The 14,571-nt window shown below is 40.3% G+C and overlaps 1 protein-coding gene and 1 long non-coding RNA gene across 2 annotated transcripts in view; both read right to left on the reverse strand.

Moving 5' to 3' along the window:
- Positions 1–543: 543 nt before the first annotated feature.
- The window catches only part of LOC148035173 (uncharacterized), a 69,042-nt gene continuing 55,014 nt past the window's right edge, over positions 544–14,571 (reverse strand). Inside the window, exons 4-7 of the mRNA XM_087680147.1 lie at positions 2,963–3,138; positions 1,599–1,736; positions 1,337–1,473; positions 544–1,242 (exon numbers count right to left, since the gene is read on the reverse strand). Of these exons, the coding sequence (XP_087536273.1) occupies positions 995–1,242; positions 1,337–1,473; positions 1,599–1,736; positions 2,963–3,138 (699 nt within the window). The 3' untranslated portion in view covers positions 544–994. The remainder of the gene's footprint in view (positions 1,243–1,336; positions 1,474–1,598; positions 1,737–2,962; positions 3,139–14,571) is intronic.
- On the reverse strand, positions 3,146–5,741 carry LOC148035174 (uncharacterized). Its single transcript, XR_015691163.1, has 3 exons — positions 4,846–5,741; positions 4,464–4,550; positions 3,146–4,360 (listed from the first exon to the last, which is right to left on the reverse strand). It is a non-coding gene; the product is annotated as an uncharacterized LOC148035174 (long non-coding RNA).

The following is a 14,571-nucleotide window of genomic DNA, read 5'->3' on the forward strand; positions in this document are numbered from 1 at the left end:
CTAACGTGCATTGCTGGCACCTTCCTATATGTTTGTGTGGAAGCGTAAAACCTTCCGAGGGAAATAATGAAATAATAAAACATGAAACCATCCCAATAAATCCACTCTAGAGCATCTGTTATCATCCAAAGGGTGTACAAATACACTTAGGCTTACATGTAGCCGTACTAAACTGATGTAGTTTCCATAAAATCCATGATTCATCTCTAGCACATAATGTGCTGCATATCAACCAATTACCTTCCCTTCCATGAGCTTTAGTGTGGTGTGCTGGACAAAATGAACCCTACTTAGCGCACAAATTAAGCAACAGGACAGGAAACACTATTTTGTATTAACAATCGAAGAGAAATATGTATATCAACCGAAAAGGGACTATACCAGCGTCTTGAGTAAATCTCTCATCTTTGGATGAGGTTCTGTGGAATTCTGTTTGCTGGAAGCATACACAATGGCAAAAACAGAATCACGCGGCTAGCAAAAGCAGCAAACAGCACATCGGTGGCACACTATATGGCCCTTTTCACGTAAAGTATGCACTCAAATGTACACTTTGCTTGGGTTGCCTCATAAAATCAGAACCAAAAGAGTCTCATTAGAATGTGATGATGTATGATGGTTTGTTTGCTCTTTATACATTACAACAAATTCGGTTGTAGCATACACAGATAGTTTGTTTAGTGATTGCAAATAGGGATGCAGGATACTTCATGGAGCTAAATTTTTGAGAATGCAACTAGTCATTTGTTTCGGGTGTACCTTCAAATCATTGAATTTGCTTGACTTCCAGATACACCAGATGGCAGACCCCACCTTTTATTTTCATAGTATTCTATTTATCCTTTTGAATTAAACACTAGCAAGAGAGAGTCAGACAGAACACCTTTGAACTCAAGCTTGAACATGTATTCTCTAAAGATGAAAGTTGGAGAATGAACTACTTGCAAAAGTTATTTTGCTATCCACAGGGGCAGCTATAGTTTATCTGATGATATCAGTCACTGGCCTTCTCTTCTTGTTCAGATTGTGCCCTAATATGAAAACCCTCCACCTTTCTCACAACTTCATCAGCTGAAACCCTGGTAGCAGTAGTAAGCCCATTTACACTACTGTCATAATCGTCACCACTCTCAATTGTTCTCCATATTCTGATTGTCCCATCCTCAGAACCAGAAGCATATGATTCACCACCAGGTGAAAAGCGAACACAGTGCACAGGACCATGGTGGCCTTTGTTGCATTCTGGCATAAACATCAAAACCAAGTGGGATTTTTAAAAATAACATTCTGACATAAATGACAAAGAAAACAGCCCTTCTCTGATGCATGTACGTACCTATTTCTTCTCCTGTGTGGAAGTCGAAAAGGCGAACCCACATGTCATCCCCACCCGCTACAAATTTGCCTCTAAATGGTTCAAGTGAGGCTGACTCCACTGGCCGTGACATTTGATAAGATTTTACTAAACCAAAACTGAGCACATATCAGCCACAAAAAGCATGTCAGTACACTCGAGCCTTCAAAATCAGAGCAAAAGTCAAATTTTGAAAAAAGCTCCAGAATAATCAAATGTTTAGACTGGAAAGGAAATAACATACTGATTAGCATCCCAAAATTTAACACTATTGCCGTCAGCAGTTGTGATGTAACGTCCATCTTGGCTCACTTCCACACTAGTGCATGGAGATTTTGTCTCAAGTGTTCGAACAACAGCATTCTTTCGAACATCCCATACCCTGTGAAATACATTGCCATTGCATTCAAAGACAACAGTTTTATCTCACGTTTTCAATTAGGAGATTCGCAGATGACTTTCGACTATAATATATATTTGGACTGTAATGCATATTTGAAGTAGTGGATCGGAGATGTCTTTCAACGAATTGTGTGATTGCTACATATACTAATGAAGAAATTGCAGCAATTTTTCAAACACCCCACACCCTGTCAAACACATTGCCATTGCCTTCAAACCCAAGACATGATTCTAGACTTCCCACCACCAATACAACTTTTGGAGTGCCCAGATCAGAGATGCCCTTCGATGCCCATACGATTATTATACTTCTGCTACATAAGAGCCAGTAACAGTAAAGATTTTAGCAAAGATTGTGTACAGCATAGTTTTTTCATACGTTTTTCATACGCATATGCACAGGTACGAAAGTATGAAAAAAGTATGTTTCACCTATACTATTTGAACCATACGTGACCTGAAAATTTAACATACTTTTCTATAGCATACATTTAATTAACCACATTTTCCAATTACACATTTTGAGACACACATTACAATGTGAAAACTTCACAAAATTTGAACCATGCGTGACCTGAACATTTAACACACGTTTCTACTAGTATGCATGTGATTAACCACCTTTTCCCATGACACATACACATTTTAAAGCACACGTTACAATTTGAAAGCTTGACAAAACAATACTGAATCTCAAATACATTTGTAGACATCAGATTCAAAAGACACAGGAAAAAATTAACCTAAAACAGTTCGATTCTCGGCACTTGGGACCTTTTTTAAAAAACTTGACAGGACAAGTATGTTATGAATAACATACTTTCATACTTTTCATACATTTGCAAAGAATGTTATCCAAAACATACTTGGACTGATAGGACAACTATGTTATGAATAACGTACTCCAATTTTTTCAGACGTTTGCCAAAGTTTGCTTGCTCAAGCATATGCGTATGAAAAAAGTTATGGTATACAGAGGATCTGCCAAGAATGTATCTCTCCTATGTCTAACAGGATCCCAGCACCTATTCCCATGCACCTTGCAATGCCAGCAGACCACTATGCAAGCAAAGATGGTGAGTTGTAAACACTCTTAACCTTAAATAAGACGAAATATTGCAGGACAACCAGGAAGATCAAATCAGAACTGATAGTGCAGCCAATAATGAAACTTTTTGCATGTTTTTAGTGACAAGCAGCATTTACCTGACTCCACCTGCATCACTGCAAGAGCTTAATAATGATTGATCACTGTGAAGCCATACTGCAGTTCTTATAGATCCAGGTGAACCCTCTATTTCATTCGCAGCAACATCCGGGCGATTAAGATCAAAGATGCGCAACACTTTTTCAGAGCCTCCAGTAAGTAAAAATTGGGTGCTCTGCCAAATATGACATTTAAGTGTTAAATCCTACATTATGTTGTTGAGTTAAAAATAAGATATCCTTAATTGTAGTTGCAATCAGAACGAAACATCAAAGTTTATCACCAAAACTCCAAATTGAATTGTGCTTTCAAAACCATTCCAGAATGCCAGTTACCCATTTGCATGTTAGCATTGCAAATTGGCAAATTATTCCCAGCCTGCTGTAGTCATTCTTTTGCATGCAGAGCATACATTGCTGACATCATTGTTAGAGATAGGGGATGGGAGGCAGGATTGGAGAGCTCCTTTAAAAAACACCGTACCAGCCCAGTCATCAGCATCAGACAGCCATCCATGGAACATTGCACAAATAGCAACTGCACTGGATGGCTTGCCAATTTTAACCCCCACTGTTAAATTACATGTGGAATGTCCAAATGGCAAAAACCTCACTCTGTCAAAAATCAGTTCTCTTCCTGCCCAAATCTAGTCCATAAGTCTTTTTTTTTCATTGCCTGTCCTCCATGTAGGTACAAGCACTCAATTGATCTGTGCAACAATGTAGCTTGCATTATGTGCATTCTTCACACACCCATGTGTTCTTGAGCTATCAATGACAAGGTCCATGTTCCCACAAAATATTCAAATTGTTCTACACCCTAAAAGTGTGTTCAAAAGACCATCCTCTTTAGTCTCTTCATTACATAATGATGGAAACAATGGTGTCTTTATTAGTGCCTATACTATATACCCACAACTTGTGTCTGGGCAGCGAGTAGGATGTGAACAAGATAAGCCTTGTAACAAACTAGCAACCTCTTCTTGGAAGAGAGAAACTGGCCAACATTCATATACACAGCCTGCTTAAAAATGCAAAAGGCATAAGGCAAAGACACAATTCGAGGACAACTTTTAGCTTAATGTCGCTAATATCATAGTGATAGAGTAAGAGAATGGGGGAAAGAATGTAAGCACACAACCACCATGTATACGATGTAGGTCATGTACGCCTGAAACTGAATCAAGCAGCTTCACAAGTGACAAAACATCATGACAATCCTGAAATGATGCCCAAAAAAAGTTCCAACTGTACTTGTTCCAAGCTTGAAACTGCAGCATGCAGAACAAGAATGAGTCAAGAATCATCACTGAAGAATGCCCTACTGGCAGCTCCCACCTGTTCATGATCTGTGCATCCCAAGGAAAAGCTCCAACAATGCTGATTCTAGACTTGAATCTGCACAATGTGAACCAGAATGGGAAAGTCCTGTGGGTAGCTCTACGCTGTTCATTAAAACTGCACAACATTATGTCCACATGGTCCAACTGTTGGCACCTACCTGCCTTAGTCTACTAGCAAAAACTCCAGCTGACTTGGCTCCTACGGTCTACCTGCCCTGTCTGCTGTGCTTGTTCCAAGCTTGAAACTGCAGTGCACACAACAAGAATGAGTCAAGAAGATGTTACACTTATCAGTTCCTCCTAAGTTCTGGTGTGAACTCTCCCTTATCCACCAGCACTTTTTACCTTCTAGCTAGAGATAGGTTTTTCCCCATAAGAACACCCATCCATGGGTGTGGTACTTGGTACCCTAGGGATTGTACTTTCTCTCTTGTTATTCACTCTTCTCTCTTGTTATTCACTTGTTCACTACGTGTGCGTGCGTGTGCATGCGTGCGCATGTTACGGAATCCTAACCTAACAGCAATATCATAGCCATACCTTCCAACCATCACCATCACCACTTGAGCCACTCGTGAGCCCCTCACCGGCAGCCCTGCACACTGCTGCTTGACAATTCCCGTCCTTGTGCTGGCATTAAACAGCATTCGTCAATCGCCTTGTCACGGACCCTGTCTGGACTGTCACCACACTACCTGCCACCTGTCTAGTCTGCCGTCACACAGCCTGCCCTCCCTGCCACCTGTCCTCCCCGGATTGTGCTTTTGCCTAACCTGCCTACGCATGACAGCTGTGTTTGAACCGTGACAGGCAGCGCACTAGTCACATACATCGCCTCCAGCCTGAGATGTCACAACCAGTCCTGTTCACTCTCGACAACTCACGCATGCCCATGCCTAGCAAGTGCTGACAATCTCTGCCATGTCAGGCCAGCTTGATATAGCCCTGACAAGTCTCCGCCACATCAACAATCATTGATTTGTTTCAGCCTGACATTCTAAAACCTGAAAAATATTATTAAAAGCTAAACCTTAATCAAATAAAGTCCCACAAACCCATGCTCACACGTAGCCTCTCCACAAGCACAAAATTTGGGAAGTTTTGCAGCCAACTCCAATTTCCACTCAATTTCATCAGTTTCATTGAGGCTTTTGCCTAAAAACGCCAAATTTCACTCAAATCTTGGGGACTTCTGTTCAGTGCACAAATTTCATGATTTCACGCCAAAATTTTTGGGGCTTTTCAACTTCAAACTCAAATTTCAACAACTAAATTTAGGTCTTTAGTGAAATTTGTCCAAATCCATTGACACTAAGGCAAATTTTTTACCATAGCAGCCTTCAAATTCAAAGGATAAAGGCAAAACAGCTTCTTCCATGGACTCCTCAAGCACCAAGGATGAGGGTGCTAAGAAAAAGAGATGCAATTATTGCAAAAAAAAGGGGCATCTTATTGAAAAATGTAGAAAAAGGATGGCAAGTGAAAAGAGAAAATAATCGAGCAAAAGTGTTGCTGAAAATTCAAGGAGTGTGAAGGATGCAAGAGCACATTTAGCAAGTTTAGACATTGGTCAACCGTATCCTTTCATTGTGCATTGTTTGTATGATCCTTCTTCACATGTACATGGTTTATCACTGGTTGAATATAGCAACACATGGTATTTTGACAGCAGAGCTTCCAAGCACATAGCATCCTTTTGTGACTTGTATGTATCATATGCAAATATACAAAAGGGATGGAATACGTGTCACAAGAGTTCATCTCTTTTTTGGCCAAAAGGAAAATTACATATCAATATACTATGACTTACACACCTCAAAAAAACGGTGTGATTGAAAGAAAGAATCGTACTTTGATAGAAATGGCATGTTGTGTGCTTTCACACAATAAGTTGTCCTCAAAGTTTTGGCTAGATGCTATTATGTGTGCAATGTATGTGCTGAATCGTAGCCCCACTAAAGCATTAGTTGAATGTACGCCTTATGAGGCTTGGAATGGCCAAGAACAAGTGATGTCACATATCCGTGCTTTGGTTGTTGGCATATGCTTTGGTGCCATAACCACAAAGACATAAATTGCAAGACAAGGCTGTCAAATGCAATTTTATGGGTTAGTGCAAAGAGTAAAGAGTACCAAACATAAATTATAGGACAAGGTTGTCAAATGCTTTTTTATTGGTTACAGTGCACAAAGTAAAGAGTACCGCTTGTACCAACCCTCCACAAACAAGATTTTTGTTAGTAAAGATGTGGTAACAACCCTTCATGGACTGCAAAAATCAGCCCAATGTGGGACCTATGGACATGTTTGACAATTTGTTGCCATTGTTTCAGCAAAATGCACCTGATTTTGGTCAATTTCAACAACCCATGAAGGGTTTACAATAGCAAACACATGCTAAACAGCAACCTGATTTTCAGCCCATTGATCAAGGCATTGCTAAATGATGAAATGGCCGAAAAGAGGGCTGCTATTCGAGAAGCTAAAGCAATTACTAGATAGCAATTAGATACATCGTGGGACAGCAAACAGTCCGTTCCACTTTTCAATAGAACTACAGCAGCCACTCACCATGTACAAGGTAACTTGGTTGTGCAGGCACTCATAGCTACTGCATGCAATGCCGAACCTCACTCTTTACATGATGCTTTACAAGACGTGCATTGAATGGTAGCTATGCAGTCAAAAATGAAGTCTATTCATAGAAATGGCATGTGGGAGTTGAGTGATTTGCTTGTTGGCAAGTGTGCTATAGGCACAATGTGCATTTACAAATTTAAAATGCAAATCTAATGTCACCCAAACATAATACCATATAAGATAGGGCAACAGCCTGTCTGGTGGTCCTAAGCTGGAGCCCTCCAGGAGCAAGTGACATCAGCCCAAGGTCCTCCTGGTGCAAATGATAGCATAAAGGATAGGGCAGCTGTCTGTCTCGTGGTCCTAAACTGTAGGTGACAACTTCCATGGCTGTTTGAGTAGGGCAGCAATAGTTTTTCAACATTTCTCACGATGAAATTCTGAAATTTCTCTCTCAACGACATTCTCTCTCATTCCCCAATCATTTCGCAAGTTAGCATTTTTCAACAATTTAAGCCATTAGAGGAAGAGATTTTGATCAAACTCTGCTGTATACCCTAATTTACAACAAAAATTTAGATTTTGACAACTGCCTTGAGATGTATGCTCAAAATTGAGAAACTAGGACTTGAATTCCAACAACTAAATTGAGAAATTTCAAGGAGATCCAAGAGGCTAACCATCCAATATCAGATTTGGAGCTGAACTTGTCATTCAAGGAGAGTGAAGGCCAATCCCCAAGCAAGCAAAAGGAAAAATCAGTTTGGAGGCGTGTTGGTCAGTTTTGACAACAAGAGGCACTTGGATTAGCGGAGAAGGCCACAAGATCTCAGTTGTACTCCATCCATTTGCAATAAAAGTTAAAGAAATACCGTAAGGGGTGCCAGTTTTGGAGCCAACAAACTATCCAATGCCCAAGATCATATGGTGAAGTGTGCATTTCAATTTTGTGAATTTGTTAATTATTGTAATTAAATACTTAATTATGTTATTTACCACCCTATCTAAGAAGAAAGGCTAGTTTCATCTAATGATAGCATTGATCACTACAAAGCACGTCTTATTGCCAAAGGGTGTACCCAACAGTATGGGATTGACTATCATGAAACGTTTACATCCAGTTCACATATGACCACCATTCACAGTGTCATTGCTTTGGCTGCCCATTTTGATTGGCATGTGCATCTATTGGGTGCGAAAACGGCTTTTCATAATGATGATCTTCACGAGGAGGTTTTAGTCACACAACCTAGCTTTGTTCAAAAGGGCTCAGAGAGCAACGTGTGTCAGTTACATAAGATACTCTATGTTTTAAAACAAGGACCTAGGACATGGTATGAAAAGATATACATATTTGATTGCTCTTGGCTTTAGTAATCCACACACTAAAAGCGTGCTTTATGTCCGAAAAGATCGGGATAACCTCTTGATTCTGATTCTTTATGTGGATGATATGCTGTTGACTAGACCTCATAAAACACAGATTTCAGCCTTGAAGACTAAATTGCAACATGCTTTTGATGTGATATATTCTTGCCACTTGCACTACTATCTCAACATACAGTTTACTGTATTTGAAGGGGGCATTATTTTGCAACAATCTAAATACATTGGGCATCTTCTTGAGCATTTCCAGATGAAGCCTTTCTCTACTCCAATTGAGAAAGGCCACAAGTTTACACTTGAGGATATTCGAGATCCATTTGATGCTTCTCTTTATTAGCATGCTGTTGACTATATATTGTATTTGTATAACACATCGGATATTCAGTTTGATGTTTCTCAATTGACACAGTTTATGCACAATTTTGATACCACTATCAGCATATTGTTGGCTATATATTGTATCTATGTAGCACACGGTCGGATATTCGGTTTGATGTTTCTCAGTTGACACGCTTTATACACAACTCTGATACCACTATCAGAGAGAGACTCCATGCAAGGGAGTTTGACTTGGTTTATGTCCCTACATAAAACAACTTAGCAGATGTGGAGTACAACTAAGATTTCACAATCTTCCCTGCTAAACCAAAAGCCCCAAATCAAATGAGATGGGTTGGCATCTGAAATCCCTAGCAATTCCTTGAATTCTGCCGTTGATTTCAAATGTACGATGCCTCTTTGCTGGTACAAGTCCCAAGGTGGCTACTAAACCCTAATTTCTATTGAGAATTAGAGTTTACAGCACAAATCTCATTGCTACCCACCAAATCTAAGCACGAACATCTTCAATTGGCCGAGAAATGCTAAGATACTCAAAGGATAGGCTAGAGAAGGTAAGAGAATGGTCAGAAGAAAGAGAAATCAGAGTTTTCTCACGGAAAAACCCTTCAAACTATTAGCAAATATGTCAGTTCATAGTTGAGTTTGTGCATATCAGTGGGCTAGGGCACTAGAATATTGTCTTGATTATTTAGGCAATTTTCTTCGCATTTTATGATAGTCATTTTAGCCTTTTATGCTGGTGGCCGACTTGGCATTAATTATGGCATTATTTTTGCCTATTTATTCAAGTTTCTCCTCCACGTTCATTGATCATTCATCGCCTAACTGGTTCTGGTGAAGGAAGAGGAATAGGTATCAATGCCTTCACAGCCAATGACTCACATTGGTTCTATACTGTCTCATATCTTGGTATATGGATTCCATTTCCTGAGTATCACTTTGCTTCTAAGTTCCTTGTGCACTGTTCTTTCCTTTTGTAGTGTTTCTCTTACTCTTTTCTTTGCTCTTGTGTACAAGAGCCTATTACAGCAATTTTCCACACTTCCATCACTTCATCCACTTCTAACATGGTATCAGATTTCAGGATTACTATTCATGCTGCTGTTTTACATTGTTTCATGTCTGAGTTTTGGCTTTTCTGCTGCTAATTGGACCTGTTTTTGACTGCAGCAACTGATTTACAGCCTGGGAGACCACCTTCTGATCATTTTCAACCGGTCTCCTCAGTGTTTTGTAGACTGCCATTTTCCTTTTCAGCTTTTTGGGTCTGTTTCAGGGCTCAGGACATGTTCCTAACCCTTCTAAATCTGGGTTTTCGTGTCTGCTGCCTACATTTTCCTGATCACCACCTGCATTTTGGCTGTTTGCTCTTGTGCAGGGCTGGGCAGTAGTATTTTCAGGCTGGTTCTGGTTATTTTTGGTCCGTCTTCTCAGTGTGTGGTACACTGCTCAGCTTTAGAGAGGATTCATGTGCATCCATTTGTCATGTTCTCATCACTACACTCTGGTTACTATTGATCTTTTCTCTATGTGCTTTCTTTACTGCTTGGAACTCCTGCAAATCTTGTGAGTCTGTAATTTTGGCATACTTTTCTCCCTACAAATCCCTTGTTTTTCTTCATCTTCCCTATATCTCCCTCATCATAGCTCCTCTCGCATCTCCTTCTAATGATCAGCATGCAAATATTCTTTACTCATCTACCAGTGTTATGTTGGAGACTTGTCATGTTCAACTTCAGGTTTTTGTGAGGATGCCATCTCTTGGTACTTCAAAGATTCCGGATTCAGATAGGGGTGCCATACGGCAACAGAAGAAGTCTTAGTGCTATTATTGTGGCAAGAAGGGACACCTCCGGAAGGACTACAAAACATTAGCAGCTTTACAACAGGAGCAGGTGGTGATGGCGAGTGACGACTCTCTCAATGAGTCTTCCTCTTCTCCAAGTCCAGGTTTAGGCTCCATCTATGTGGCCCCAACATTGGCTGCAGGGACCTCCCTTCCAAGCTGCTAGTATAGGTGATGGGGTCATCCCTCAACTCTCTAGTGCCAGCGAGGGAGTGTGAAAGGGTGGTGAGATGGGGTAGGTGAACCTCATCTATACAAATATATAGGTGCACAAGTTCCAAAGAGTGATTTCCATGATGCACTGACAAAAGTCTGGCAAGTTCAAATCCTAAAGCCGGGATTGACATCAAGGTTTATGATAAGTTGGTTGTTTGACAGAGAACGAGACTGGCTCCTAATCTGAGCTCACATGAGGGGACACCTTGGCGGTCGCCAAACGTCGGGAATCCATGGTTACATATGTCTGAGCTCACATGAGTGGACACTTTGGCAGTTTGGCCAAAGGCGGGGAATCCATGGTCACATATGTTCAGAGGCATTTTTGACAAGATGGACTTGTATGCTACTGTGAAACATTTTTGACAAATATTGAGAGCTGCAATGATTCTTCTCTATTTTCGAGAGCTGATACGATCGACATCGACATCAGGTTCTCTCCAAGGCACCTTGGTGGTGGCTTACGTACCCATTGCTTGGGTATCCATGGTTCTACTCAGGTGGTCCTTGTTGTATGTACTGCGGACCATATCATTGTATATTGTATTGTATCAGATCACCCATGATCTGAGAGATGTCGATTCATGGTTGAGTCTGTGCATGATCTGTTAGCAAATATGTCAATTTGTGGTTGAGTCTCTGAATGTCAATGGACTAGGGCACCAAGATATATCCTAATTATTTAGGCATTTTTTCTCCATTTTATGATGGTCATTTTAGTATTTTAGGCTGACCGACCTGACATTATTTATGGCATTATTTTTACCTACTTATTCAGGCTTCTCCACATTCATTGATCGTTCATCACCTGACTAGTTCAAGTGGAGGAAGAGGAGTAGGTGCCAGTGCCTTCACAACCAGTGACTCACATTGGTTCTGTACTATCTCATACCTTGGTATAAAGATTCCATTTCTCGAGTATCTCTTTGCTTTTGAGTTCCTTAAGTAGAGTTATTTCCTTTTGCAATGTTTCTCTTTCGCTTTTTTTTATCTCTTATGTACAACAACCTATTACAACAATTTTCCACGCTTCCATCACTGCATCCACTTTTGGCACAAGTTGCCTGCTGCCTACTCCAACCAACAATAAATGCAATCACGTGTTGCCTAGAGGCACCAAAAATTTGTCGCTAGATCTCAACTCAGACCCTGGGAGTCACCAAACTGCTGCCGCATGATCTTCAATGGCCCCTAGCTGCTATCGCACATAGCCAATGATTGAATTCTTATCAAAAACTAGTGAGCAACACCTTCTCTCTCTCTCTCCCACAAGTTGGATGTAGCCAATGATTGAATTATTATCAAAAATCAGATCAGCAACACCATCTCTCTCTCTGTCATGAAAACATGTACTTTTGAAGTCTCACTTAACATGTGGATTAATTTTTAATCACATTATTAGATAAATGTTGCACATGTGAGGTACAACTGGGATTAAAGTAAATTTACGAGCCCGTGATCCGAAAAAATCACAAGATGTCAAAGGCAAAAGTTACTATAAGTTATGCCGCACAAGTACTTGGTAGTATCTGGTGCTAGTTGTTGGCCTAGGTCATCCATTTGGCCATAAGTGTCAATCGGTGACACTAGAGAAGTGGCATTTAATGGTACCTAACGTCAATCTGATAGTCAAAGATGGCACAAAGACACTCAAGAATGGAAATTGCCTAGCCAATTTAATTATTGGTCAGTCAGATTCTTTTTCAAAACAACGAAGTAATTAGTCGATTAATTTTCAATATTTAAAGGCTGAAAATTAATATTTAATTATGAAATATGTTGAAAAAACCATTTGGAAAGGCTTCCACTTGTCAAAAATGCCCATGCAAAACTGAAAAACGTCTTTAGAGGCTGGAGAAATGCATTTTTATAAATTTAGCCTGCAAGAGAGAGGGAGGGGAGGTTGTTGGTCTAATTTGCAACCATTGGAGGACTTTCTGAGGCTGCCAAGGACAGAAGAAGACCAATCAACAACAGGCGACAACATCTACAAGCTGTCGAGATAGGGCAACAGCAGTAAATGACTGATTTTCTTCAATTCTTTGCATCTACAAGCTGTTGTGGTAGAGCAGTAGCTGCATTTGACTAATTTTCAATCATTCTTCGCGACAAAACTCTGAATTTTCTCTCTCTACAGCCGTCCCTCTCATCTCCCACCCATTTTACAACTTTGCTTCGAAGATCTCAACATTTGGACCCTTGGAGGCTAAGAAATTTCAAATTTCTCTACAAGAAACCCTAATCTCTAGCAGAAATTAGGGTTTAGTAGCAACCTTGAGAAATGTGCCAAAAATTGAAAGCTCCAAGACTTGGATTCAAAAAGGCAGAAGCTATTCTTAGCCTATTCAAGTGGAGGAACCAGCAAATAATTCAATTTGGGGCATTTTCCATCTCTACCAAAGCGGGTGAAGGCCAATTGATTGCCCGAATCAAGGGGCAAATCAAATTAAATACTTGCTAGTGATTTTGAACAGCAAGGGGAGTTGAAATACCAAAAGGGATTGGGAAAATCCCATTGTAAATCAACTTCTTTTTCAATAAAGCTAAAGAAATATTGAAAGGGACACCAACTTTCGGGCCAATCGGATGTGCATTGTCCAAGATCAGTAGGTAAATTTGTATTTTTAAATTTGCATTAACTGTTTTCTACTATAATTAAGTTGTAATCAAGAATTTACCATCCATCCACAGAAGGAAGGTTTGTTATATGGTTCCATTGCCGGGATACCACTCAATCCCTTGATTTGGTTGGGCCAAGACACCTGATTGCAAGCCAAAGCTTTGTGCAAGTGCTGACTTTTACTCTCAGCTCAAAAATTAAAGCAATATGTCTTCATACAGTGAGATGGACTCAAGCAATGATGATGGCTCTCAATATGAACGTTCACATTGGAATGAAGAAAATGCAATGCCTGACATTGGACAAGGCTCAGATTAAGGACAACAAGCTGAAAATGTTGTTGGACAAGATGAACGGTCTTTAAGGCATACGGAGGCTGATGACCAGCATAGTGAAGAGGAATTTGATGACCAGTTCAAGAATCGAATGAGGACAACAACAAATCTCTTTGCTGAATTGGCAAAGGATCCTCAATTTACCCGATTTTTGAATGCTCTAAAGAAGGACAGTAAAGACAAGAAGAAGAAGACGCCTTCTACACCTTCGGGACAGCAAGATGCACCGAAGATAATGCCAAACCCTTCATTTAAAGCTTCCAAAGATGCTAATGAAATAAAACAGTTGGTTCCTACGGGGTAAGAAATGCAAATGCAAGGCCATCATGGAAGTGCCAATCCAATGGATTTTGGACAGCCAAGCGTACATGCTATGATGGGGCAACCAAGATATTTTGGTGGAAGCACGATTTTTCATGCTATGATTAGACAAAGACCACATATGGAAATGTATGGCACAAATCCCTATCGTATGCAGCAACCAATGCATGGAGTGCAAGGCCCAATGTATTCAGGTATGGCTGAAAATATGCAAAACCCTATGTATGGTAGCATTGGCTTCATGCCTGGGGCACAAAGTAGCATGTTTGGTACTGCATCTACACCCCCGAATGCTTATGGGGCTCAAGGAATGAATGTTGGTCATGCAAATGCTCCGTTTGGCGTTGGTTTTGATGTAAATTCAGCCAATACACCCTTTTTGCAACAGCCAGTGTATAACAACTTGACACCCAAAGAGGTAGCAAAAGACTATGATGAGGGTGGAAAAGGAGTGAAGTTTGAGCCCTTCAACGGTATACCAAATAGGCTGAAAGCTTTTGATGTTCATTCAGCAATTTGATGCAACCTATTCAAGGGGGAACTTCACGAAGTCCTTAAAGATTCGAAAGGTAGCCACTTTCTTGAAAGGGAATGCATTACAGTGGTGGTCCACTCTTTTG

Source organism: Lygodium microphyllum, chromosome 6 (assembly GCF_053477565.2).
Source record: "Lygodium microphyllum isolate KBCC chromosome 6, Lygodium_microphyllum_v1.1.10, whole genome shotgun sequence".
In the NCBI taxonomy this organism is placed as follows: Eukaryota; Viridiplantae; Streptophyta; class Polypodiopsida; order Schizaeales; family Lygodiaceae; genus Lygodium; species Lygodium microphyllum.